Raw genomic sequence first — 26,546 nt, forward strand, 5'->3', positions numbered from 1 at the left:
CTATGTGTATCAAAAGCCTTGAAAGTGCCTGTTCTCTTCAATCAGACAATTCAGTTACAGGAAATATTCTTGAAAAATTATCGTGAATGTTGCCCAAAATGTGTGTACGTGGATGTCCAGGGAACCTTGTTTATAACTGTTTTAATTTTGAAGAATTGGAAACAACCAAAATATTCAAAATAGGGCAATGGTTAAATGAAATATGGTATATTGATTCAGAGGAATACTTTGTAGCTATTAAAAAGAATGTTGAAGAATATTAATATAGAAAATATATGCTGACAAATGAAAATATAAGGTTATAAAATAGTATGATAGTAGCACATCTTTATAAAAGCAACGTGATTCTACTATAGACTTTGCAAACCAAGTGGGAGGATTATACCCAAATTTGACCCTGGAATGATGGGGTTATGCTTTTTTCTTAAAAATTTTTTGGGGGCTCATGTGTGTTTTCTGTATTTTTCCTATAAACATGTAATATTTTGGGAGAAAAAAATAAGTTGTTAAAAAAAATAAGTTCAGGGGTGCCTGGGTGGCTCAGTCCATTAAGTGTCTAACTTTGGCTCAGGTCATGATCACATGGTTCATGGGTTCGAGCCCTGCGCTGGGCTCTGTGCTGACAGCTCAGAGCCTGGAGCCTGGTTTTGGATTCTGTGTCTCCCTCTCTCTCTGCTCCTCCCCTGCTCATATTCTGTCTGTCTGTCTGTCTCTCTCTCTCTCAAAAATAAATAAATATTTTTTAAAAATTAAAAAAATAAGTTCAGTTATCAGAAGTAGAACTTGGTGGAGTGAAGAAATACGTTAACATTTTAGCGTTCCCACGGGAAAACAAATCCTACCAGAGTTCCTGTCTGGTTTTTAATTTTGTTTATACTTACGTTTAAAAAAAAGCTAAAAAGGAATGCATTTATATCAGTGTTTTCAAACAGCTTACACTTTTCCTGCCAGAAGGTGTTGTGATTGGCAGGCGTGACAGTGGAATACTGTTCGGAAGCGATAGTGAATGAACTCAAACCACAACGACCACATGGATGAATTTAAAAAGCAGAGTATCAAGAGAAAGTCAGTTATAGAGGAATAGGTGCCCAGTAGGATTCTAATTATATAAATTCCAAGCTCAGGCAAAACTAACCAATATATTGTTTGGGGGCATCTACTACATCTGTACTAAAACCATAAAGAGAAACGAGGATGATTAACAGGAGACTTCGAAACAGCATTTCCTCAGGGACAGAAAAGAGGCACTGGACAGAGGTAGGGCCCCGGGGCACTTCTGAGGTCCTGGTTATGTTGTTTTACTCCAGCTGAGTGGTGGGTACATGGATGTCCATTTCATAATTATTATTTAACTGTATCAATTATATGTACTTTTTGATACAGTTTTACAATAAGGAAAAAGAAAAGAAAAGGAGATGATTTATCCTGCTTACAAAGGGCAGCCACATTGTCTGGCATTTTCCAAATGGTAACGAATGTTCTATACTTACTATGTGTGGGGATGGTTCTAAGTCTCCTTATGTATTTATTTTTTAATATATATATTTTAAAATATATATATTTTTTAATATATATATATATATATATTTAATGTTTACTTTTGAGAGAGAGCGACAGAGACAGAATGTGAGCAGGGGAGGAGCAGAGAGAGAGGGAAACATAGAATCCGAAGCAGGCTCCAGGCTCTGAGCTGTCAGCACAGAGCCTGACGCAGGGCTTGAACCCACAATCGCGAGATCATGACCTGAGCCGCAGTCAGACGTTTAACTGACTGAGCCACTAAGTGCCCCTCTAAGTCTCTTTAGACGCATTAACTAATTGAGCCTCATCCCAGTCTTATGGAATAGATCCCCATTTTACACATGAGGAAACTGAGACTAGAGAGGTTACGAATATGGTTCAAGATCACACAGCCACTAAGTGTCAGGGCCAGGAGCTGAATGAAAGCCTGTCAGGCTTCATTGCCACCATTTGGACCACTCTGCAGTAATGCTCTCAGCGTGTTCTTGGTGATCAGGACTTTTTCTTTCTAAAGTATACGGTTGGCTCTTCAACAATGTGAACCTTAGGGGCATTGACCCCCTGTGCAGTTGAGAATTAGTGTATAACTTTCAACTCCCCCAAAACTGAATAGCCCACTGTTGACCAGAAGCCTTACTGATAACACAAATGGTCAACTGACACCTATTTTGGATGTTATATGTGTAATCACTGTAAACTAGAGGGCGCCTGGGTGGCTCAGTCAGTTAAAACGTCCGACTTCGGCTCAGGTCATGATCTCTCAGTCCGTGGATTTGAGCCCCACATCGGGCTCTGTGCTGACAGCTCAGAGCCTGGAGCCTGCTTCGGATTCTGTGTCTCCCTTTCTCTCTGGCCCTTCCCTGCTCGTTCTCTCTCTCTCTCACTCTTTCTCAAAAATAAACATTAAAAAGAAATTTTTTAACGTACTGTAAACTAGAGAAAGGTAAACGTTAGGAAAATCATAAGGGAAGAGAAATCACATCTGTCGTACCGTCCTGTGCTTACTGGAAAGATCTGCCTCGTTCAAACCCATGTGGCTCAAGGGTCAGCTGTAGCTGTGGTTTCAGTTGACCCCTCCCGTCTTAACTTGGTAAAATAAGAGGGCATGGAGCCTTGCTCAAGGTCACGGTAGATAACGTGTGCCCTTCAGAGAAAACCACTGAATGTTCCCTGCCCGGCTGGAGTAGTTCTCCTTTGCTTTTGCTCAGATTTCCTTTCCTGTCAAGGCCCAACAGCACTAATGGCTCCAGGAAAAGTCAGGCTGAGCTTGTAGTTGCTCTTCTGGGCCCGGACTTCTTGGTGGACTCCATCTGCTGTTCTTAGCCCCCGTTCTGGCTGGCAAGGGAAAGAGAACCAGAAAGCCCTCCCGAGGCAACAGTGGCAAAGACATAAATTATGTCAGGGATGCAGTTGACCAGAGGATGTGCTCTGCTGTCTTCTCACGATCTGAGGCTGCACGTTTCCTCCTGAAGCAGGCACAGCAGCTGACTTGCTCAGAGATCCTACCAGAAGCTGGTGGCCCAAGGAGTTAGGCCCCCCAGTCCACTTCCAGTCCTACCTCTGATTTCCTGGGCAACCTTTGGGTGCGTCCCAGCCGGCTTTGACCTCCGTGAACGTACTTATGAAATGAAGGAGGAGTCATTCTAACGCTTCCTGGATGCGTTATCACTCTGGGCACCGAGCTGGGTGAGCCAGGGGCAGCCCTCTCTGGACCTGTTCCTGAACAGCTGCACACACAACAGGGCGGGCCTCACGGCCGGTGTGAGTGTGCGGGGATCAGGTCTGCCCTGTTTTGTCCCCTGGGCCCGAAGTATTTCTCTGGGTAGCTCAGTTACCGACTCAGATCGACCATTTATTTCATGCCTTCTCCAGTTTTTTTCAAGACTCTTTCAGATCTTCCACCCTGCTTTACTTCCTCATTTTGAGCAAATATACCTTTTTACTTAAAAAAAAGAAAAGGGGGGTGGGGAGATGGGTCTGGGTGGCTCTGTCGGCTGAGCGTCCAATTTCAGCTCAGGTCAGGATTTCGTGGTTCGTGGGTACGAGCCCCGCATCGGGCTCTCTGCCGCCATTGGGGAGCCACTTCAGATCCTGTCTCCCTCTCTCCATGCTCTCTCTCAAAAATAAACATGAAAAAAAGAGTCCGTTCAGAATTGCCTAATTCTCCTGATACCAAAATTAACCTCACTGTGTCTGTGCCCAACCTACTCTCCTTTGCCTCCCGAACGGAAGAAGCCAGCCACCCCGGCAGTATCTTGGGGCCCCTTCTCTCTTGCCCATTACTGTTTCTTCCATTAAAGATAGCATGTCTTTTCGTTCTCTGTCTTAGCGATTTTTGTCTTCGTCTTTGATTTTCAGCAAGTTTGTTATGTGCCGACATGTAGTTTCATTTAAAAATATTTTTCCTCTGGTGTCTGCAGTGAAGTGACTTAAGGAAGTTCTACAAGATTACGACGACTACCCAACCAACCGAGTGAGTCGTCTTACTTAGTTCTACATATGGCTCTTTCTGGCACAAGACCGCCTACCCCATCATGCCAGAATATTTACGTAGAGCACTTTTAAATCAAAGTACTCCAAGTGCTCTCTCTATCCCCTCCATAAATATTTACCGGGCACTCTTTGGTGAGCCAGGCCCCGAGCTGGGTGCTGGAGATACGGCAGAGGGCAGGAATGTGCAGAGCCCCACGTGCTAGGAGCTTCCAGTGGCTTTCAGTGGGTGTGACCCGCCTCCAGAGAGAATGGACTTTTGCTTCCAGCACACAGAGTGAAGGTCAACAGTCTTTATCCATCTGGTGTCCAGCTCGTTTGAAGCTGGGTTTCAGTCTTTGTGAGGACTGCTCCATTTCGAGTTGATTCTTCCTCCTGGGAAGGAAGCCGGTGGGGGAGTCCCCACTGAAAGTCTGGAGGTCTCCAAGCCCCTCCTCTGTGGTGGTCTTCTCCAGTAAGATGAACTTCTCAAAGCATTTTTAAGCTTCTCAGCTGCTCAGTGAGCCCTTCCAAATCAGCAAATCCCTTGAGGGGAAGAGAAGCATCTAGAGTCTGTCTCACTGTGTCTCGCTTAGGTGCGGTTCCCCTTTCTCTGTGAACCCAGCTCAAGTTCTGTGTGCCTTTCAGGGCCCTGGACACCGGTGTGTGTCTCTCAACCCTTTGCTTGGCTCCTGAGCCCCGTGGCTGCTGTGTTTCGCTTGACTTCCCTGTCTTCCTGCTCTGCTTGCAAAGGGACAAATGCCTCAAAGGGAGACCGACCGCTCAGAAGGTCAGGCTCACGGCCACACTGCCCTTCTCTAGTAGCGTGGACCCCTCTCCCTGGCTGTCTTGGTAGCTCTACAATGGCCATAAGCCGCTTGTGATTTAATTCAGTTTTCCGTCTGTTCTCGGCAGAAAAGTTGCTATAATACAACTTAGTCTGACGTGGCCCAAAGTGAGCCACAGGACGAATGCCATTTCAATTGTCGGAACTTTTTAGCACTTGAGATCCACACCCCTGTTCTGCGCACCAGCGGAGCCGCCTTCCGCCGAGCGTCCTGACCTGTCTCTCTTTGCTGCTGTGCGCCTCATTGCTTCATGCTGTCTCCCCACTCCCTGCCTGTCTGGATGCGAGATTTCAAGATTGTGTTCCATTCCAACAATGGTGTGGATGTGGGCGGCTGAGCACCCACCTGCCCTCCAGAGCCGGTGACGGGGTGCGGCGAAGTTGGTTGTGTTCCTGACGTTAGTTAACTCAGGTTCGGGTCCTCCGATGAGCTGTTGGTTTCGTTTGGTTCGGCTCGGCGCTCTCTCTAGCGGGTGAGAAAGCCCCGGACTTTCTTCTTCGTTTCTTTTCGGGATGTTTGACGGTGTAGAGGAACTTGTTGGGAATTAGAAGTGGAAATCATTTTTTTTTCCCCTCTATTTTCATAGTCAGCACTGAGATTTTGCATGTGAATGGGGCAAATATTGAAACCAATTTAACAGTGATACAGCAGTTCGTTTGTCTTTTAGGCACAGGCGTCCCACGCGACCTGTCTATGTTATGTAAGCTCACAGCGTCCTCACTTATGGTGGCAGTTTTGTTTCTCATTTTAGGTACCCATAAAAATCGAAACACAATTACTCTTGTTCTTGACTACATACTTCACACGTTTCATTCCATTTACTCCTTACCGTAACCCAAGGAGACTAGTATTAATTTTTCCATTTAGACTTTGATGTCGCTCCCTTAGCAGAACAAGCCTTTGAATCTAGCCCTGTGGGACTCCCAGTCGTGGTGCTTGGCAGGCCTGCTCTCTGGCTCTCCACGTGGCTGTTCCTGCCATGGGTATTATCTGCTCTCCTGAGACTTATCTTTGCAGAATTACGGAGGAGATCAGCCACTTCATCCCAACTGATTTGTGTTAAAGAATGAGATTGTGCAAGCCGGGCAAGACCAGACTTTCTGAGGATTTCTCATCTCCTTAGGAAAGAATGTGTGGCAACTTATTTTGGCAAAGTACAAACTGGTGTATTATTAACTTACTGTGAGTCAGGATGCTTGCTTTGTGTGATTTTTTTTTTTTTTTTTTTTTTTTGAGATCTTGAAGCCAGAACTGCCAACAACAACAAAAGGATTAATTGTGAACTAATTCATTGTATCTGTCATTCTTGATTTCAGGCAAGTCTACTTAGCATTAACAGCACTTGTACAGAGATGGGAAATTTTGACAATGCTAATGTCACTGGAGAAATAGAGTTTGCCATTCATTATTGCTTCAAAACCTGCTCTTTAGAAATATGCATCAAGGCCTGTAAGAATCTTGCCTATGGAGAGGAAAAGAAGAAAAAGTGCAATCCGTAAGTTTCTTTTTCTAAGTTTTGACATTAGATGATAGGCATATTGGGTCTAAAGTTTATATAGAAAAGTAAAAGTCGAAAATAAACCAAGACAATTGTAAAAAAACAAAAACTAAACTAAAAAGCCATAACAAGAATTATTTTAAGGCTGCACTAATTCAAACAATGTGCTATTGATGCAATGATAGATAAGTAGGTCAACTGAGCAGAATCAGAGGTCCAGATGCAGACCTAAGCTATATTTGGGAGTTTCTAGGATCAAGGGGCTATTAGAAATCAGTGCGGAAAAGATGAATGTCAATGCATGCTGTTGGGAAATTTGACTTCCCATACAGGAAAAACCAAACCAAAAACCTGTCTCACACAATCTGTAAACAGATTAAAGATTTTTTCCAGGGCACCTGGGTGGCTCAGTCAGTTGAGCGTCTGACTCTTGATTTCGGCTCAGGTCATGAATCCAAGGTCATGGGATCGAGCCATGCACTGGGCTTTGTGCTGAGCCTGGAGCCTGTTTAAGATTCTCTCTCTCTCCCTTTGCCCCTCTCCCCTGTGGTGCTCTTTTTCTTTAAAAAAAGGTGGGTTTTTTTCCCCCAACTGCTATGAAAGGATATCACATTAATTTTTAGGGTGCATTTCCCTGATTACTAAGAAAGATGAGCAACTTAGACACTTAGGGGTCACCTTCTGTGAACTTCCCATTCCTATCTTCTGCCATTTTTCTATTGGGTTGTCATTTTTGTCATTTATTTACAGGAGGGTGGGAGTTTTTTAAAACCCATTCTTCATTGGTTATGTGTATTTTGCATATCTTCTACTTGTTACTTGTTTTCTTTTTTTTTTTTAATTTTTTTTTCAACATTTATTTATTTTTGGGACAGAGAGAGAGCATGAACGGGGAAGGGGCAGAGAGAGAGGGAGACACAGAATCGGAAACAGGCTCCAGGCTCTGAGCCATCAGCCCAGAGCCTGACGCGGGGCTCGAACTCATGGACCGCGAGATCGTGACCTGGCTGAAGTCGGACGCTTAACCGACTGCGCCACCCAGGCGCCCCTTGTTACTTGTTTTCTAACATTGTTTATGATAGCTTTCCTTGCAGAGAATTTGATGTCCAGTTTATCAGTCTTTTCCTTTAAAATGTCTGCCTGTTGAGTCTGCAGAAAAACTGAAGGTTATAAATCTCTTCTTCTCTATTTTCATCCATTAGAATGTTTTCATACTTAGATCCTTTCGCATTACAACTGGAATTGATTTTCTGTGTATGGCTTAAGGTTAAGGACCACATCTTTGTCTTTCTCTTGCCTACATGGGAAACTTTGAGCACAGTTTTTTGATTACCAGTTAGGGAGGGGGGATAGATTGTTGGTCCAACCAGACTCTCCTCTGCTCTGAAACTTTCAGGGTAGACATGAAGCACAGATGAAGTACATCACTGTCGCACTCATGGTTCTCCAAAACAGGGTCCTTCTTGTCTTGCTAGTGTCTTCTGTTATCCCCCCAACTTATACCTTATGCTTAGGAAACCTGGAATAGTCGTTGTTTCAAAGCTATCGCCCTGACTTTTCCAAACAGAGGCATTCCTCATGTTTGTTCTGGGACTGCCTTCCCAATGCCACTGCTACAAGTAGCAACCCTGATCCTGTCCGTTTTTCAGACTCCAGTCCACTCAGAGACATTTACTCAGCCCTTGACTGTGCATGCATGCTGGGCCTCTGCTGTAATTCTCAGAAGGACTATAGTGAGGTGGTTGAGAGGATGGACATTGAACCCTGGTCCACCATGTATGCAGTTTGACCTTGGGCAAGCCACTCAACCTCTCGATACCTCAGTTCCCTCACTGTAACACGGGAATAATAATAGCACCTACTTCAAAGGATTGTTGTGGTGTTTCCCTGAATTTGCCCCTACTGAGCCTTCAGAACAATGTCTAGAACATGATGAACACTCAACAGATAGGAAGCAAGTGAGACATGAAGTACACAGACAAGTAGACCTAAAAATCCACAATAGGGACCCCCTTGAGGTTTGGGCCAAATACTCAGCTGTTGACACACAGGACAAGATTTCATGAGGTCTGTCACAGAGTGGCTGCTGGTGAGCCACTGGGTGTGGCTCAGTGCTGGGGAAGATGGGAGCTCTGACCAGCCAGAGTGGAGACTGCTAAACACCCAGGGCAGTCAGGGAGACACAGCAGTAGGACCTCTCCAGCCCCGGAGTAAGGGCTACTGTAACTCACCCCAGCTGAGCAAAATCAAACCTTGCCAGGGGCAAACTGACTTGCCCATCAGTGAAATGCCTGCTAGAACAAAACTCCGTGCTTTTTCAAGGAAAAATAGCCCAGAGAGGATTCTGGGACAGTGGCAGGGTGGGAAGCACCAGGAATCGGTCTCCCTTTGCAGACAACAATCGCACTGGTACCATCTGTCCGATGTAACTATTTTGGAACTCTGGAGTCTAGTGAAGGCTGGCAACTTCCAGAGGAAGGCTTGGAGGGGACATCGAGGTCAATTTCAGTCAATGTCAGTTCTTAGCAGGATAGCAGCTACCCATCCCTCACTCACAGCCACGGCCATGCCAGTGTTCCTGGAGCAGCTCACACATCTCTCACAGGAGTCCACGTGGGATATCTGTCCTCCAAATATCAGGGATCTGTGCTCTGACTGCAGGTTGCCGCTTCTGATCACAGAGGCACAGACACAGAGGTGGGCAGCCATTACTGTATCTCCTCCAGTTACTGGGATCCAAAAGGGGTCCTCAGGGGGGTTACCCACAGATTTTTCATCAGCTACTGTAGAGGCCAGAAGGCAGTAAGGAAATATATTCAAAGTACTAAAAGGAAAAAAAAAAAAGCTGTCAACCAAGAACCCGATAGCCAGCAAAGTTGTTCTTCAGGTTTGTGTTCTGAGGCAGATACTAAGACATTCCTGGATAAACAAAAGCCAAGGGACTTTGTTAACACTAGAAATTTCTGTCTTGCAAGAAATGCTCTAAGGGGCCCTGCAGGGTGGGCCGGAAGGATACCAGACAGTAACTCAAAGACCTACAAAGAAACAAAGACCTCAGGAAAAGCAAAGACACAGGCAATTATAAAAGCAAGTATTATTTAACCGTGGCATGTGCTTCCACTGTTTGTTTTCCACAAGACTTAAGAGACTAATATATATATATTTAATTATTCATCTCTCACTGTTGCTGTAACTTTCGTTTGTAACTCCACACTGTTTTTTAAACTAATTTAAGAGCGGAATGCATTTAAAGGAATGATTAGTTGGTGACTTTGGTCACGCAGTGTAGAAAGGTGCAATTCTGTGACCTCGGCAATGCACAGAGGGAGGTTGGCACTATAAAGAAACCGAGGGGGGCGCCTGGATGGCTCAGTCCCTTGAGTATCAGCTTCGGCTCAGGTCATGATCTCGTGGTTTGTGGATTTGAGCCCCGGGTAGGGCTTACTGCTGACAGTGCAGAGCCCGCTTCTGATCCTCTGCCCCCCCTCTTTCTCTGTCCCACCCCCCCTTCTCTCTCAAAAATAAACATTAAAAAGAACATCTATGAAAAGAAATGAGAATGGAATTTAAACATTTCACCACAAAATTGAGCTAAATATGAAGAATGAATACAATAACGCAGGTAGTGAGGAACACTGATGCTAGAAGATAGAAACAAATGGCAAGTGACAGAATGAAGTCCCTCCTTATCAGAGTTACTTTCAAATGTCAATGATTTAGAGACAGAAATTCTCGGAATGGATAAAAACATAGGAGCCAAAGGTTGCCAGGATCAGGTTCTTGGGCCCGACAACAATAGAAACAAGGCTGGACCCCACAATCAAAGTGCAGACAAGGCTTTATTGGGGCCGCAGCTCGAGCTGAAGAGAGAGATGGCACTAACAGAGCGGTTGGGCTGATGGCCTTGTGCAGGGAAGAGGCTGGCCCCACGAAACAGGAGGAGGGGGGAGCAGGGGAGGCCCCTTTCTACAGAGAAAGTAACCTCATCCTGATCGGTTGGAAGGCAACTCAGGCTGCTTGTTGGTGCTTTTTGGAGCTGGGGTCCTCTGCTTTAAGTCCAGCTTGTACATGGGGCCACATCCTGGCTCCCCTTTGCAAGGGAAGCAGTTTAACAATTGCAGCCGACAGGGGAACGTGGGTGGCTCAGCCGGTTAAGCATCCGACTTCAGCTCAGGTCATGATCCTCATGGTTTGTGAGTTCGAGCCCCACATCGGGCTCCGTGCCGACAGCTCAGAGCCTGGAGCCTGCCTCGGATTCTGTGTCTCCCTCTCTCTCTGCCCCTTCCTGCTCACACTCTGTCTTTCTCAAAAATAAACATTAAAAAAAACAAAAACAATTGCAGCTGACAGAAAGTGCCCGAGGTGCACAATCTTTGGCTTGGGGCTAGTTCCCAGGGACCCTCAGTGTCTCACAGCTCTGTGCCCTCTACAAGAGACTCCCTCCGGATCCAAAGACAGAAACAGAAGATCTTCCACGTAAATAGTAACCAGAAGAGAACAGGAGGGGCTGTGCTAATATCACACAAAATAGACTTTTTTTCAAAAATTGTTTTTACTTATTTTTGAGAGAGCATGAGTTGGGGAGGGGCAAAGAGAGAGAAGGGGACAGAGGATCCATAGCAGCGAGCAGCGAGCCCGATGTGGGGCTCCAACCCACGAACGGTGAGCACGTGACCAGAGCCAAAGCTGGTCACTCAACCGACTGAGCCACCGAGGTGCCCTACACAAAATAGACTTTAAAGCAACAAAGATCATAAAAGATAAAGGATGTTCTATGCTAATAAGAGGGTCCGTACAGCAAGATGTGACTGGTCTGTTTTGCTTCGGGAGAGTCAAGCCTGTGGGGAGCGCGCCTGGGGACGGAAGGGTCCTTGCTGTTACCAAAACTGCCAGAGCAACACCAGGACAGTCTCGGGACCTCCCTGGAGGGCGGGGTCCTTCTGGACAGGATCTCAGGGGATGGGCAGAATGCGGGAGGAGAGGCCCCACAAGGGAAAAGTAAAGTGTGAGGCATGGACTTTCTATTTCCACTTTTTTTTTTTTTTTTTGGCGGGTTGGAGGAAGCAATCAGTGGAGGGAGGACGAGCCGGCACGGGGCCTCCACACCCAGGCGGATTAGGGAATCTGTCACTCGTGCAGCCTCAGCAGCCCAGCCTCTGGTTCCAGGATTGTTACCAAATGGCGAGGAATGAGCGATGGGGTAGGGCATGAGGAAAGCAGGGGAGCTTCCCACCCCCAGGAACATTCCAGAGGATTATGGCCAAAGACTGTGTGAACCAGAAGCCGTATACCCAGCACTATCATTGTTCCCTGTCAGGGGAGGCCACCAAGCCCTGTCAGCCTCAAATCCAGTGAGAAGCAGGGTACAGAAAATGCTGATGTGTGATTCTCCTCCTCCTGATCCCTTTGTCCCCCACCCCCACCCCCTGGTTGAGCTTTCACCCTGTCCCGTCTGCGTTTGGCCACCAGGTACGTGAAGACCTACCTGCTGCCTGACAGATCCTCCCAGGGAAAACGCAAGACTGGAGTCCAAAGGAACACCGTGGACCCAACCTTCCAAGAGACCTTGAAGGTACTTGCTGGACAAATCTTCACATGCTAAGTCCCCCGTCCCAGGCTGGGCACACGGGGCCAGAGTTCAGCAGAGTGTTCTTCGAAACTCTTGAGTCAGTTAAACATAAGTAACAGACACTTGTACGTTTCTGCAGGCCTCTGTCAATCAGTGACAGGTCGGTAGAAACTAAATGGCAGCCTTTGTACAGGAAAAGTGCAGAGTCTGCTGGACTTGAGAAGGCATTTGATTAATGATTTCTGAGAAAATGGTGGAAAAGAACCTGGCTGCCTCCCAAGCTCTAAAACTGGTTTGTCCTATTGAATTTTTATGACTCTCAGAGAGGGACTTCTCGGCCGGGTACCCTGTGTATTCCTCTGCTGAGTTACCATCTTCATCAAAGTGCTCCTTTATCGTAATCACTTGGCAACCCCAGGCAGCTTCTTTTATGGAAAAAAAAAATAGTCATCTTATGAAAAACATCGTACAGAGGAATTGTTTGGATTTTCACTTTGGTGCTGAGAAATCACGATTTGTGATGTGGGGCAGAGCTAGAAAGTGACTCTGGGGATTTGGGGTCGATGGGTGGAGATGATGTCCGGCATCGGCTGAGAGCTAGATGTGGGAGGCTCCGTGCTAGAAGAACAGTCCAGATGCGCTGGGCCATACCCAGTCAGCGCTGGGCATCCCAGGGACCCCATTGTTAAGCCTGAACCAGGAGAGGGCCTGACTTGCCTTCCTTGGCAAGTAGGGACACTTGTGAATGCCCGGCCAGGAACCATCTGGCCAGCTGACATGAGTCCCATTTGTTAAGTAATAAAAGCCACTGTTTTCTGTGTCCCTGCTGTGGCCAAGTATTTTCTATACCCCCTGAGCTAGGTATTGCAATCCTCGTTTCCCAGTGGGGAAACCGAGGCATAGAGAGTACTCAGAAGGACAACTCTAACTCACATGGGACTAGCAGACCTCCACAAGATTTATGTTCATAGGACTCCCGAAAGGATGGTTAAAAAAAATTTTTTTAATGTTTTTATTTATTTTTGAGAGAGAGACAGAATGTGAGCGGGGGAGGGGCAGAGAGAGAGAGGGAGACACAGAATCCGACAGAGCCCGACATGGGGCTCAAACCCACGAACTGTGAGATCAAGACCTGAGCCAAAATCGGAAGCTTAACTGACTGAGCCACCCAGGCACCCCGCCAAAGGATGCTTTTTAAAGTAGCCTGTGGTTCAGCAGGTGTGGGTAGGGCTTAACGGATCACCGGTCTAGGACCCCTCTGGTACCAAGTCGCTAGAGACTGGTCTTCAGGTGGTTTTGCTCACATATCTGCTGAAAGAGTTTTGAACAGCTGTGTACCACCTCACACATTGTAAGTTCTTATCTAAAACCACATGTTATAAGTTTAAGGTGTTTTGTACTAAACAGATAAATATTTCACATTTTATGAAATGAGACAAAGAGGAGGATTGACTATGTTTTAGATAAATATATAGTTTGATTTTTAAAGTTTTAGCCACCTTATTCAAAATGCCACGCAGGGGGCGTGCCTGGGTGGCTCAGTCGGTTGAGCGTCCGACTTCGGCTCAGGTCATGATCTTGCGGTCTATGAGTTCAAGTCCCGCATCAGGCTCTGTGCTGACAGCCTGGAGCCTGCTTCAGATTCTGTGTCTCCCTCTCTCTCTGCCCCTCCCCCACTCATGCTCTGTCTCTCTCTGTCTCAGAAATAAACATTAAAATAAATAAAATGCATGCAGAATCTCAAAACACCTAAAATTTGTATCCGTTGGTTCTACCCGGTAGATGGTAAATGTTTCGGTTGTCCTGGAAAACTTTCCGGATACATTGAAGAGAATCCGTGTCCCTCATCTGTTCTCAAATCAGAGCATCCTGACACGGGCCAAGCCTTACTTTTCACAGAAAGGCATGTGAGGCAGCAAAGATGGGGGGGAAGAGAAGCGGAGCAGTCATTGAGAGTTTTCAGAAATCAGTGTTTCGGATGATCTCTGTGTTTAGCCCGCGGGAGGTTCATCCAACCGTGGGCAAGACACCGAGAGAGCCTGGGGTGTGAGAACTGTCCTCCGCCAGTTTCAAGAACATTCCTGTGCAAACTGAGGATCTAGAAGCTGATCCTCAAGGTTTTCTAAGCAGAAGGGAAGCCGTCCTGCACCCCAGGGCTGCTGGCACCCCACCTGAAGACCAGTGTAGGGGGCCGGGGAAGGATGGAATGCGACCCCTGATCTGGGAGGTGTTGGGTGCCCCCGGACAGCGGCGGTCTGCGTTCGTGGGGCTGGGCGCCCAGGGGAGGCTGTAGCAACCCCACGGTCTGCCAGGACCGCCTCGCGGATGTACCATGGCGATGGGAACAGGTCTTGTTTGCAAAAGCGACTTAGTGGACCAAAGGGAGCAGTCCCGTTGGTCGCTGGGGAGGAGGGGCGCTCGTGTGTGAGCACCTGAGAAGCAGGTCTGCGTTCCCGAGGGAGTGGAGGACAGGGCTTTCCGCACACAGGGTGGATGGAGATCACATGGGGGACAGTCACCTGCCCTCCCTGGGACAGTTCTTTCTCAGAGGGAGCGGGTGCGGCGCCGTGAGCGGTCAGCCCTCACAGTGTGGCCATGAAGGGAATAACCAGGTTAACTTAGAGTTTAAGGACAGACTGGGGAAGGAGTGCAGGGCAGAGTCAGAAACGGACCATGGACTTGAGGGAAGACAGACCGAGAATCAGCCCAAGGCAGTAGAGGGATGTGGCTTCCGACCACAATGGGCGCTGATAATCCCAGAGGGAAGAAAAGGCGGGGCGAGGGCAGAAGGCAGCCCGGCCTGAGCGGGGGCTGTTCACCGGCCTGGGCCCACTTCCCCTCCCTCTCGTCCATCATCTACCTGGAAGGGCACTAACGGTGGTCAGGAGACGCGACTCAGGGAAACGTGCGCGGCTGCTGTAAGTGGGTGTGAGGGTCCCGCCCCGCAGTGTGACAGGAGCACACCCTCAACACGTTGTCGTGGGGGCAGCACAGGGCAGAGAGCAGGCTCCCGAGGTCTGCAGGGCAGATCCGAGGTCTGGCCTGCTGGGCCCCCAATGAGGAAGCCCTAAGACTGGCTGTTGCCCCTGTAAATTGGTGAATGGCAATACTCACCTCGGGTGCTCCTGAGGGGTAAGGAGCAATGTAGCTAAAAGTCTGGTGCCACACAAGGGTTCAGTAAAGTTCGACTTTTGTTGTTATTGAGAAAATCCCACAAAGAAGCTTGGAACAGGCTGTCAGAGGCTGAGTGGAGTCAGCGGCTCTTGGGAAGCCTGGCCGTGTCCCTGGCCTTCGGGAAGGGGCACAGGGCACCCTCACACAGGGCCTTTGGCCTCTAGTCCCCATGGGGGCAGAAGCCCACCCTCACTGGAGGGGAGGTGCAAAGCTTTCTTGGCCTCCGTCTGGGCTGAGGCTTCTGGGGGGGGGGGGAGGCGGGGGCAAGGGGAGGATGGTCAAGAAATACTGTGACCCTGAGTGCTGGCATGGGCCCGTCTAGGCAAATGCCCATGCTAAAAACTCATGCTTTACATTAAAAAAACCAACAACAGCAAAACCCGAAAACCTTGTTTTCAGTATTTTTGGACAATACTGGCCAGGCAAGTTCAGATCCTAAGCTGGGACAGATCTCGACTTGAGCTGGATGGGGACTTTCATCCTTGCCTTGGGGAGAGAACCTGACAGCGAGAGAGGACTTAGCAACCCAGTCTTCCCCCCAGCCCCCCGCCCCTCCCCGGGGCTGAGCACAGGCCACTTAGTTGGGGAGGAAGCAGAGACACCCCTCACCCCCGCTCCAAGCTGCTCAGCACATCCTGACCCCATCAGGACCCCGGCTCCAGCCTGTGGGAGGAAGGCCCGTGTGGCCCAGGGGAGGGGGGGCAGTGTGGGCTGGGGGCCCAGACTGACTGCCTCTGTTCTGCCTCCACAGTACCGGGTGGAGCTCGCCCAGCTGGTGACCCGGCGGCTGCAGGTCTCCGTGTGGCACCTGGGCACGCTCACCCGGAGGGTGTTTCTTGGAGAGGTGACCATTCCTCTGGCCACATGGGACTTTGAAGACAGCTCGACACAGTGTTTCTGCTGGTATCCGCTGAGGGCCAAGGTGATGTGTGGTTTGGGACTGAGCTACCCCACTCCCACTGTGAAAACGAAACCCATTCAAAGGGATTGGAGAAGAGAAAACCTACCAGGAAACCTTGGCTGTGACTCTTAGATAGGAACGTCCCACGGAGGAGGGGCTTCATATTGCGATCTCCGGGGTGGGGTTGGGCTGAGGGATCTTTACCTGCTCAGGTTTGTGCCGAGTACCCAAGAGCCCCTTCCTCAGCGTAGCCCAAACAGCAGCCTGGGTCAGGTCTCGGGGTTGAGGCCTCCCCTGCGGGCCACATGCTGCCCCTGAATTCGGGATCACTTGGTTTCAGCAGGGGAGCCCTTGGCTCCCTGCTGCCGTAGCCAGAGTCCACTGCCTGCACCAGTCAGACCGCCCCCTGTCATGCAGGCTGTGAGGTATTGTTTCTAGATGCCCGACCCAGGCACTCCCAGAACAGTAATAGCTGAAAAAAGCTGGGCCAGATGCTCTCGGCAGGGCCAGGGCTGCCCTGACCAGCAGGGATTTCAGGGTGGGGCGCTGGGGAGGCCAGGAGAGGAGGAGCTGATAGATTTAGGGGTCTGCTCACAGGCCACGCAGGTAAGAGGAGAGCCAGGGGAGAAAGGTTCACCTTTCCGGGCAGCTGCTTTTTACTTTCTGTGCCAAGATCCAAGGTTGGGAGAGGGTACGGATGAGGTCATAGGGGAGGAGGAGCGTGGGGCCCTGTCATCTAAGAAATGACTACAGGTGTGCCAATTGCCCCAAAGTCTGGCAGTGAGGCTCAGTTTCTACCAGGCCGGGGCAGGTCCTGTGTGCTGTTTCCTCTCAGAAGCCAGGGAGGCTGATTCGCCATCTCTCTGATTCCCGGCTTGTCAGGTCAGACCGCAAGGGTCTCCAGCCACCTGCTCTCTGTGCTGCTCTGCGCAGCTCGATATCTACATCCTGGCACCTTACGCTCACCCTTCTCAGAGCCTAGTTTGTCTGCAGACATCCACTTGGGAGGTCTGCTTGGAATGCTTTCTCCTGTCCAAGGTCTGCCTAAGACTTAGCTGAAATCCCACCTCCTCCATGAAGGCTTCCTTGGTTCTCCCTGCCAGACGTGCTTTCCCCCAGGATCCTGTACTTGGGTGCCGTGCCTGTCTTTTCCCTCTAGGACCCCTTGCTTAGGGACAAGACTAGCCGCCACCAAGGCTGGTGGGAAGAGAAGGTGCCAGGCTAAAAGACGTCCCTCCTAATACCAGCTAATAGTGCCACCCCTCCCCCCACCCCGGCTCACCCTGCTGGATTGGGAGGGTCCTGCTCACAGGCCTGCCCCGTTAGTGCAGGTTTCCGGAAAGTGAGGGTGGAGGCACCCGAGGGCCAGCTGCCTGCGTGTGAGGCAGCCAGGAGACCTAGAGGCCAGTGTAGACAGGGGCTGGCCCCACCCTCTTCTAGGAGTCCTTGTCCTGGGCAACTGTTCCTCTTGCAGCGGGATGAATCTAGACCCTTCCTCTGCCCCTCAGGGTTAAAGATAGGATTGGCTTGTAGTCTGGCAAAATCACTCCAGACCAGAGAAGCCACCGGGTATGCAGGGGAGTGTGCTCAGGGCAGTGGAGTGGGAATGGAGAGTCCCACAAAGGCAGGAAGGACCAGTCCCACCATGGGCATGTCCACTCCACCCCAGGGCACTCCCCAACCTGCAGAGGCTTTGCAGGGGTGAGGCTAGTGGGGAAGGGGGATAATTAGAGGAGCCCAGAAAGTTCTGGGGGCTGAGGAATCCTGCCTGTGCTTCTGTCTCTCGCCCCAGACAGAGAAACATGAAGACAGCATTCTTCCAAATAATGGAGAACTTGCAGTCCGGGCCAAACTGGTCTTCCCTGCGGGGCCCAGAAAGCTCAAAGAGGCCCAAGAAGGTAGGTGGCCTCCAGCCCCACGAATGTTCATCTGTCACCGTGTCACTGTCTCCAGAGCAACAGGTGGGGTGACGATTTCCTTTTCTGCCACCCGCTGAGCCTGCAATGCTCCAGTGACTTTCCAGGATCTGGGAAGCTCAGCCTGGGGAGTGGGTTCTTGGAACCTATGACTTGGAACGGAAGTGAGGGGCCAAAGAGGCCACCACGCCTTTGATGTCCACTTTGCGAGGTTCTGAGGACACCAGCCCTGGGGCTTTCCTCCCAGGGGGCTGGTGGTCTGGACAGTCCCCTGGTGCAAACCACCCCACTGCCACCTGTCTGGAACAGGGAATGTTCCCCTGACCGCCTGCACGTAGGTTGGAAGTATGGCTCCTTAGGAGAACCAAGAGCACATCTCAAGGCGCTGGGGCCTACAAGGCTCTGCGTGAATGCGCACCGGCTCCCAAGCAGGGAGTTATTGCCCAGCAAGATAAGGGATCAAGGGCAGGCGCTTGAGGTGCTTACAGGAGATTTAAGTGAAATAAAGTGGGGCTTATGGACGAGAGGAGGGTGGAGGGGGACGAGGGAACGCGTGATCCCATGATGCGTTTAGTGACCTCTTACTTGCCTGGAAGAGGAAGGTCTGTGGCCAGAGCTCACAGGGCCACCAGCAGGCCAACCCCCTAGAAGAGAGGTCTTGGGGCCCCCACATCCCCCCAAACCACCCCCTGCAGCTAGACCGAAACCCCTACAGCCTTCCTCTCCTTGGGTCCCTCTTTACTATCTTTGCAGCTTCCATTCTTGGATTTGGGCGATCCCTCCACCCTGTCGCCACGCTGGCCTTGCAGTGGGACAGCATGTGAACAAGGCCAGCAGAGCCTTCCCCCAGTGGATGTCCTCCTCTTCCCGTCTGCTCCCTTGGGGCCTCAGGGCTCTAACGTCCTCTTGCTGTCGGTTTTGGGGTGCTACGTGCCACGTGCAGAAGTGGGGCTCACAGCAAATGCTGCTTTCCTTCCAGGGACGGGAGATGGGCCATCCCCTAACGGTCAGCTTTGTCTGGTCGTGCTGGGAGCCAAGAATTTACCTGTGCGGTCAGATGGTACCCTAAACTCCTTTGTTAAGGGGTAAGTATTCTATTTAATCAACCATCATTTACGGATTCCTGGAAGCTACATAGGAAACACCAGAAAGGGCAAGCCATTTTCAATTTGTATTTTAGCTTTCCTGGGAAAATCCGACACTGTGTTAAAGACTCCGATTTCCAGAACTCAGGGGATTTGGCCGTGTGGAGGCTAGATCTGGAACACTGCGTTTTAACCCCAAACCCAGATCTTACTGGTTCATATAATTGCATCAGAAAGTCAGCCTTTCCTGGCTGAAACGGAGCTTGGAAAAAAGCAGTGCGTTCGGCACGCATTCCCCAGCTTAGCTTCTCCTCCTGGATTAACAGGGTGGAGTGTGTTTATTTCATCCTTATCCACTACAGGTGTGCCGGTGTCTCTAAAAGTAAAGCACCACCATTAATTACTATACAGAATTGCTTCGTCCCCAGTGACATAATGGAAAAATGGGGGCTTACCGTGTCAAGACAGCGCTGAGTTCCTATCCTCAGGCTGCCACATAACATATGGCCTTGGGCTACTTATGTGGCCCTTCTGCATTTACTTCCTGAGAACAGGGTTAAGGGGAGAGAATGTGTGTGCGGAGTCCCCGTCCCTGGGTAGCAGGTCTAAAGCCCTGCTTTGCCTGGTGGTAGGCATTACCGAGGAGGGGGGATTACGATGAGGGGCCGAGTGGCCTGGAATCCCAATTACCCTTAGCGTCTGGAGCAGACTTTAGCCCTAAATCCGGAACATCCTAGCAAGAGGTCACATGGCCAATCTTGCGATTCCCATCCTGGTTCCCGGCTTGGAATTTTTCTTTTGTGGTGGATTTGGCCCTTCCGGAGGGCACCAGGGGCGGAAGCCGGGCAGGACAGGAACTGCAGAGTCAGGGTCTCTCTCTCTCTCTCTCCTGCAGCTGCCTGACTCTGCCAGACCAACACAAGCTGAAGCTCAAGTCCCCAGTCATCAAGAAGCAAGCTTGCCCCCAGTGGAAGCACTCCTTCACGTTCAGTGGCGTAAGCCCTTCTCAGCTGAGGCAGTCCAGCCTGGAGTTAACCGTCTGGGACCAGGCCATCTTTGGTGTGAACGACCGCTTGCTGGGGGCAGCCAGGCTTGGTTCCAGTAAGTCCGTCCGAGGTATTTATTGGGCCTAAGCAGCACGGCTTATCCTTAGCGACTGTCTTACGTGGTTACCACTGAAAGGGCAATCGTGCTTCCATGATGGCAGGTGATTTGACGGACTTGGAAATGGCCTAATTCACCATAATTAAGGAGATGGCCATGTCTACTTCTTACTCTACAACTGAGCTCTAATAGAGAAGCATTTCAACAATTTAGATCAGATGTAGATGTGCTAACGACACAAAAATGATAGGCTTCAAAATGGGCTGGGAACAGTACTGGCTTTTGTTTGTGGTGTCCATCATAAAAGGATTATTTTCTTACGGGAAAATACCTTAATCCAAACAAATGGCGACTCAAAGTAGCTCAAGAAGAGTGGGACGAAAGGGTGATGCTCCTCAGTGTTGCTGGGCTGGGGTGCTGCTGGCTTTGTGGAGGAGGCGGCCCTTGGTGCAGAGGGCTCACACACCCTGGCCCCTGCCCACCAGTAAGTAGTGCCCCTCAAACACTGTGCCAACCAGAGACACCTGCACCCATCTCCAGAGCCCCCCACCCCCGCCCCAGGCCCTCTGAAGACAAACCAGAATCGTCGTTCAATTACTGTTTTGAAAGGAACATTGTTCAAGGCACACCCCCTTCCCGTCGGGATTCCTTTCTGTCTGCAAACCTGGCTCCCAGTCTGGGACACCCCCTCCCCTCGATCCACGGCCACAGTAATGTATTAAGACCGTCCACTCACCTTGAAGAGCCAACCCACCAAACGCGTCCCCTCCTTTCAAACTATGGGAAAGAAAGCAGCTTTGGGCTCTGAAGTCCACACAGGATTTAGGAAGGGAGGCCCGAGCGCGTTCTGTTCCAAGTTTCGTATCGGGGCAGAGGTGGTCTTGCCCTTCCTCACCAGTGGTTGGCATTTTCATATGGTCTTGAGGTGGAAAACGCTTTAAGAGGTTTGTCTCGGCTTTTTAAAATACTTTTTAGAGTAAGAGCCTGAATGGGGGAGGGGCAGGGAAGGGGACAGAGAATCTGAAGCGGGCTCTGTGCTGACAGCCAGTCGAATGCTTAACTGAGCCACCCAGGTGCCTCGATTGTCCTTTTTAAAAAGCCAAGGTGAGGCACCTGGGTGGGTCAGTCGGTAAAGCGTCTGGCTCTTGATTTTGGCTCAGGTCACGATCTCACGGTTCGTGGGTTTGAGCCCCACGCTGGGCTCTGCGCTGGCAGCACGGAGCCTGCTTGGGGCTCTCTCCCCCCCACTCGCGCTCTCAAAAATAATAAAGCCGAGGAAAGGGCTGGGAAGGTGGCATGTCTCGTCACCCCCCCATTACTGATTTGTCACCTCACTGTCCTCGCAGAGGAAGACGCAGCTGACGGTGTGGACTCATGCTCTCAGTCAGAGCTTCAATGGCAGAAAGTTCTTTCCAGCCCCAATCTGTGGACAGACCTGACACTCATTCTTCACTGAAGCCAAGGTTCCAGTCCGCAGTGGGAGTCTCGAGTGCCACATGCCAGAAGGTGGCTGGACGTGTGGGTGTGGACACTCGCCGGCTGCAGCTGTAGCGAGAACATTCCTCCACACCCCCACGTGTATTTATGTTCAACGGCTGATGGTATAAACATGAGTCTCGGGTTGGTTTTGTGCTGAGGTGTGGAAATGGTCCGATTTCAATAAATGGTCAACACTCCCCTCTGTCCCCCGGTGCTTATCAAAGAGTGAAACTTACGGCATATGCATTTGAAAGAAACATTAAGAGCCCTGGCCGGTGTTAGGTCCCTCGCGGAGGCAGATCCGGCTGCCCCGGGGAGTGCCGAGGGGACCCCCGTTTCGGCTCGGTCAGCGCCAGGGTCCACCCGAGGGGCAGCAGCAGATCTGGAGAGCACGGCCCCAGCGCCGCTCAGATGCAGAGTCCGACGAGGACCCTCCCACCCCGACACGCAAGTACACACCCATGGCCACGGCTTGCCTTGCACATCTTTTTATTTCTCAATCTGTGGTGCGGGGTTCATCTGCACAGGACTCTTGCCCGGAAAGGAAAAGGACACAGCTGAGCGTGACAGGGCACCCGTGGCGAGACCTGGCATTTCAACAACTTTTCGAGGAAGCGGTAGGTCAGGACAGGTTCTCCTTGTGGGAACGGAGACCGGACCAGGTTGGAAGAGTCCCTTCATAGCTGGGGCCTGAACTATCCGAACAGCATGTGTGCATGGTTTCAAACAAGAAGCTCGGACAGAAAACCGAGCCGTGCATAGTCCGTTACGTGCACAGAGAGCAGAGTGAAAAGTCATGTTCACAGATGTGATTATAGCAGTTAATCAACCTCATCACTGCCCTCACGTCACATCACCTGCCATGGTTGCATGGTTTTTAATATGTAATTCTTTTATTCTGTAAAAGGTAACAAAATATACAGAATGAAACTTTCCCTTTGTAAAACTAATGTTACAAACCCATATTGTCACATATATAAATACTATTCTCGACAGCTGATCATTAATTGGTGTGAGTCCAACAAGGTAGCCCTCTGTTAAGCAAGAAAACAAAAGTTCATCTAAGACTGGAGTGTCCTCCCTGTTGATCCTGAACTGGAGGAGGGGAGGAAGAAAAATCAGTGTGTGCACTGTGTGTGAGTGCTTTAGACTCGGTTTTCAAGATAATTTTCACCCCTCAAAAAACAAATATACAAAGATGGATCCTTCATAGAAATCAAAAATCAACTTGAGCTAATTTCAAATACAGAAAAAAGTATGGCACAGAATATAAGCCACGATGTGGTTTTAATTACAGGGAATCTTGTATCACACATGCCAGCATGGACTTTACAGGCATCTTTCCTTAATTCAGTCCTGCTGTAGGCAAAGACCAGGAGGTGATTCAATAACAGTAATAATGAAACCAGGCCTGTTTGGCACAATGATACAATTGGGAAAAATAAACCAGGGAAGCGTCCACTGATCCCAGCCCCAGAATATTCCCGCTGACATAACTACTCTCATTTTAAAGGAACTGGACTTCGATGGGGGTGGGGGTTCTAGATTTAAAGAACTACAAATACAAGCTCTGGAGTCTGCCAGCGATCCCCCCACAAAGCCCAGATGTGAGGCCCCACCCCTGTGCCCCACCCCACCCCAGTCCTGGCCTCACATGGCCTCGAACTCGTCGATCCGCTGCTTGGTGTTGCCCTGCCGGATCTGACGCAGCGTCTTGTACTTGTCCCGGCCTTGCCTCATGTTCTCGTTGTGGATGATGTCGTTGTGGGTCCTCTTGTTCTCGTCCCTGGCCTGGGACAGCTCGTTGGTCAGGGTCTACAACGTGAAGCAGCACAGGTCAGGCACGACCAGGAGGGGGGGGGGGGGGGGGACAGGAGGAGGGGCGCCCCCCGGCCCGCTGCCCTCACCATCAGCTGCCGCTGCACCCGCTCGTTCTTCTCGGCCTCGGTGATGCGCTTCTCCTCGTTGCGGTCATCCAAGATGCCCTCGCTCGAGAGCTCGGCGCTGTAGCCCGTGTGCTCTGCGCCCTCGTCCTGCAGGCTGTCCTGGACGTGGTAGCTCACCGGCTCGTAGACAGGGGGGGGCGGGGGCGGGGGGGCGGTCATCACCAGGTGCAGCTCCTCCTTGGTCTTCACCAAGTCATCCTGGGCTTCTTTGGCCTTTGAAAGTAGTCGGGACACAGGTGACCACTTGTCACGTGGAACCACGTGTTTAGACCATCTTTGCAAGAATCCCCTTTTTTTTAAACCAACGAAGGCTTCTGCACCTCGTCTCGCCACTCGCCTCCCCGTCCCCTGGCGGGCTGGGTGCATGAGCCTACGCGGCACGGAGCGGAGGAGGGGACCACGTGTCCCTGTGCAGGGTCTGACCGGCCTCTTCCCGAGTCTGGGGCTCCAGATCCTCTGAGCAGTTCTCAACCGTGCCCAGGGCACAAAAAAAACTGATGCCAGGGGGTCTGACTTTAAGAACCATAGCTTCTTAGGGCGCCTAAGTAGCTCAGTTGGTTGAGCATCCGGCTTTGGCTCAGGTCATGATCTCACGGTTATTGAGTTTGAGCTCCACATCGGGCTCTGTGCTGACAGCTCGGAACCTGGAGCCTGCTTCGGATTCTGTGTCTCCCTCTCTCTACCCCTCCCCCACTTGCATTCTCTCTCTTAAAATTAATATTAAAAAAAAATTTTTTTTTAAAACCCCATACTTTTCTTCTGTGCCTAATTCTAGAATATGTTCATTGTATAGGTTTCTTAAAGGGAACTTACTACATAAGAAACCCTCTAGCCACCAGAAAAAGCCACTATAGTGTTTTAGAGTGCAGCTTTGTTCTCCTTCCTGGTGTGGCCACTCTTCATTAAGCTCCTCACTGCCTGCCTACACTGTGTTCAAGCACTTTCCTACCTGCCATTACCCCTAAACCTTCCGGCAACTTCTTGGCGGTACAAATAATCATGCCTACCTTGCTGCCACTCCAGCCCTGGAGATGAGCTTAGTTTGAAATCAGCTTTTGCCACTTAATACCTTATAATGAGTGCTTTCTCCAAAACCTAAAGACCGGAGATCTGCATGCAACTTGAATTCGGGGCATGGGGGCCGAATGGTGAGGGAGGCACCAGGGAAGGACAGTGGGAGGTCCATGTGGGGGGCTGTCACAGCTCAGCAGATGTCTACACGGAACCACATCCAAAGCTCCCCCGGGGACCATGCTTTTCTGCTGGGTGTGGGGGGGGGGGGGGGGACTCCCAGCTGGAGAGACCGGCTCCCCGGACACTGCAGCGGAACATGGTTCTTACTGTTACAGCTACAATTCATTCAACCCTCTGCAGGCTGGTCCTCAGAGCAACCTTACAGGTTGGCTATTAGTCCTGATCTGCAACGAGGAAACTGAGGCTTGGAGAGGTCAGGCCCCTGTCCTATCACACAGGGAGGAACAGAGTGGAGACCCTTGCCTGCATCCTGAGACCTTGAGCCTGGGCCTTTGCATGGTGCCACGCTGCATACGCTAGGGGTCGCGAGAGGCAGGAGGCCTTGGGTGGCCCATTGCCAGGGGCACCCACACAGCTGCGTCTGAAGCTGGCGCCTGATGGGGCAGAACGGTCTGAGGCGGGGGGCGGGGGCACGGCAAGGTGGGCGGAAGTGAACCCGAGGCTCCTTGCTGGGCAGACCGAGCCCGCCCCCGGGAGGGTCTGGCTCATGACATGGGGCTGGTGTCGGCGGGGGGGGGGGGGGGGGGGGGGGGGGGGGGGGGGGGGGGGCCGTGTGCCGCCAGCCCCAGCCCGGAGCGCCCGCACTCACCCTGTGCTGCCACTCCTCCACCTCGTCCTCCTTGCGCCGCCGGGCCTCCTCCAGGAGCGCGATCTTGGCAGTGTACTCGGCCAGCTCCGCGGCCTGGCGGGGCGCACGAAGCTCCGATTACCGCGGGGCCTGTGGCCAGGGCCCTCTTGCCGACGGACGGCCACGCGTTTTGGCAACTGGCCCCGTGGGCAACTCAGCCTCGTCCCCGCCTCCTCCCCGGCCGCTGCTGCCCACTGTGTCCTCGAGGCCTCGCTCAGAGGACCACGGTGGAACCACCCAAGGTCCACCCACCGGGACGGCCTCTCCCACCAGGCTGAAAGCCCTCGAGCAGGTGGTTTTCCGGCCACGGACACAAAGGACGGATGATTCAGCGGGTGTCACTGTGTCATCCCCAGAGGCGGCCTCTCCGTGCTTCAGCCTCGTGAAACTCAGGGAGCTCGTACCAGCTGCTCCTGGCTCTTTATCTGATCCGCTGCCTGCCGCTCCAGCTCCTCCTTGGCCCGCAGAGCGGCCACGCGGTCAGCCTCCAGGCGCTCTGCCTCCTCCTGTGCACGCTTCCTCTCCTCCTCCAGCTGCAGGGCTCTCTGAATCTGGTCCGAGAGTTCTGGAGAGAGGGCACAGACCCAGGACTGCTCGACGGCTTCGGCCAGGGGCCCCGAATTCCCAGCCCAGAGGCACAGGATGGGGTCCGGGGTGGGAACCACCCCACGGGCTACAAAGCACTGCACCGGGGCCTCTGCTTCCACGGACACCGAAGGGAAAAGCACTCTGGGGCGCGTTCCTGCTGCACACATCGGCATCCTCACCGTGGTGAGAAACTGCTGCGCAGGGTTTCTCCCTCCTGGCCAGGGCCAGGCTCTCCTGACAAATGCAGAAACTGCACCGCCTGCCCAAGTTTTAGTTTCTAAGACGGACCAGGGCCACGTGGCATGGTTTGGGCAGTCACTAGCCGTGTGACCTTGGGCAAACTGTTTTGCCCGCTAAACTTTAACATCCTCAACAGGAAAACGGGGGTAACTCAGTACTAACCCCAAAGGAGTGAGGAATGGAAATTTAAAAGGATGATGTGCAGAAAGCACTTAGAACCGTACAGAACCACCCGATCCAACCCCTCGTCATCGGCTCTGGTCCGCGAGCCTCTACTGTGGGTGCCGTGTTCACCGGAGACCATCCTGGCTGTGAGCGTACTGCCC

The 26,546-nt window shown here is 51.1% G+C and overlaps 2 protein-coding genes and 1 long non-coding RNA gene across 9 annotated transcripts in view; 1 reads left to right on the forward strand and 2 right to left on the reverse strand.

The window, feature by feature from the left end:
- The window catches only part of LOC147581338 (uncharacterized), a 64,895-nt gene extending 51,556 nt beyond the window's left edge, over positions 1-13,339 (reverse strand). The window contains exon 1 of the long non-coding RNA XR_015251693.1: positions 11,822-13,339. This is a non-coding gene — a long non-coding RNA (uncharacterized LOC147581338). The remainder of the gene's footprint in view (positions 1-11,821) is intronic.
- The window catches only part of SYTL3 (synaptotagmin like 3), a 95,149-nt gene extending 73,388 nt beyond the window's left edge, over positions 1-21,761 (forward strand). For 5 of the 7 annotated variants that reach the window (XM_086708260.1, XM_086708256.1, XM_086708257.1 and 2 more), the window contains 7 exons: positions 6,155-6,333; positions 11,806-11,908; positions 15,831-16,001; positions 17,773-17,878; positions 18,876-18,981; positions 19,877-20,097; positions 21,432-21,761. In XM_086708260.1, the coding sequence (XP_086564386.1) occupies positions 6,155-6,333; positions 11,806-11,908; positions 15,831-16,001; positions 17,773-17,878; positions 18,876-18,981; positions 19,877-20,097; positions 21,432-21,541 (996 nt within the window). In that variant the 3' untranslated portion in view covers positions 21,542-21,761. The remainder of the gene's footprint in view (positions 1-6,154; positions 6,334-11,805; positions 11,909-15,830; positions 16,002-17,772; positions 17,879-18,875; positions 18,982-19,876; positions 20,098-21,431) is intronic. The other 2 variants (XM_025925401.2, XM_025925400.2) reach the window with 1 other exon arrangement.
- A 275-nt stretch (positions 21,762-22,036) lies between these two features.
- Positions 22,037-26,546, reverse strand: part of EZR (ezrin) — a 51,718-nt gene continuing 47,208 nt past the window's right edge. Inside the window, exons 11-14 of the mRNA XM_086708262.1 lie at positions 25,797-25,957; positions 25,354-25,446; positions 23,472-23,723; positions 22,037-23,379 (exon numbers count right to left, since the gene is read on the reverse strand). Coding sequence (XP_086564388.1) covers positions 23,215-23,379; positions 23,472-23,723; positions 25,354-25,446; positions 25,797-25,957 — 671 coding nt within the window. The 3' untranslated portion in view covers positions 22,037-23,214. The remainder of the gene's footprint in view (positions 23,380-23,471; positions 23,724-25,353; positions 25,447-25,796; positions 25,958-26,546) is intronic.

This window comes from Puma concolor, chromosome B2 (assembly GCF_028749965.1).
Source record: "Puma concolor isolate L17-30 chromosome B2, mPumCon1.1.hap2, whole genome shotgun sequence".
Taxonomy (NCBI): Eukaryota; Metazoa; Chordata; class Mammalia; order Carnivora; family Felidae; genus Puma; species Puma concolor.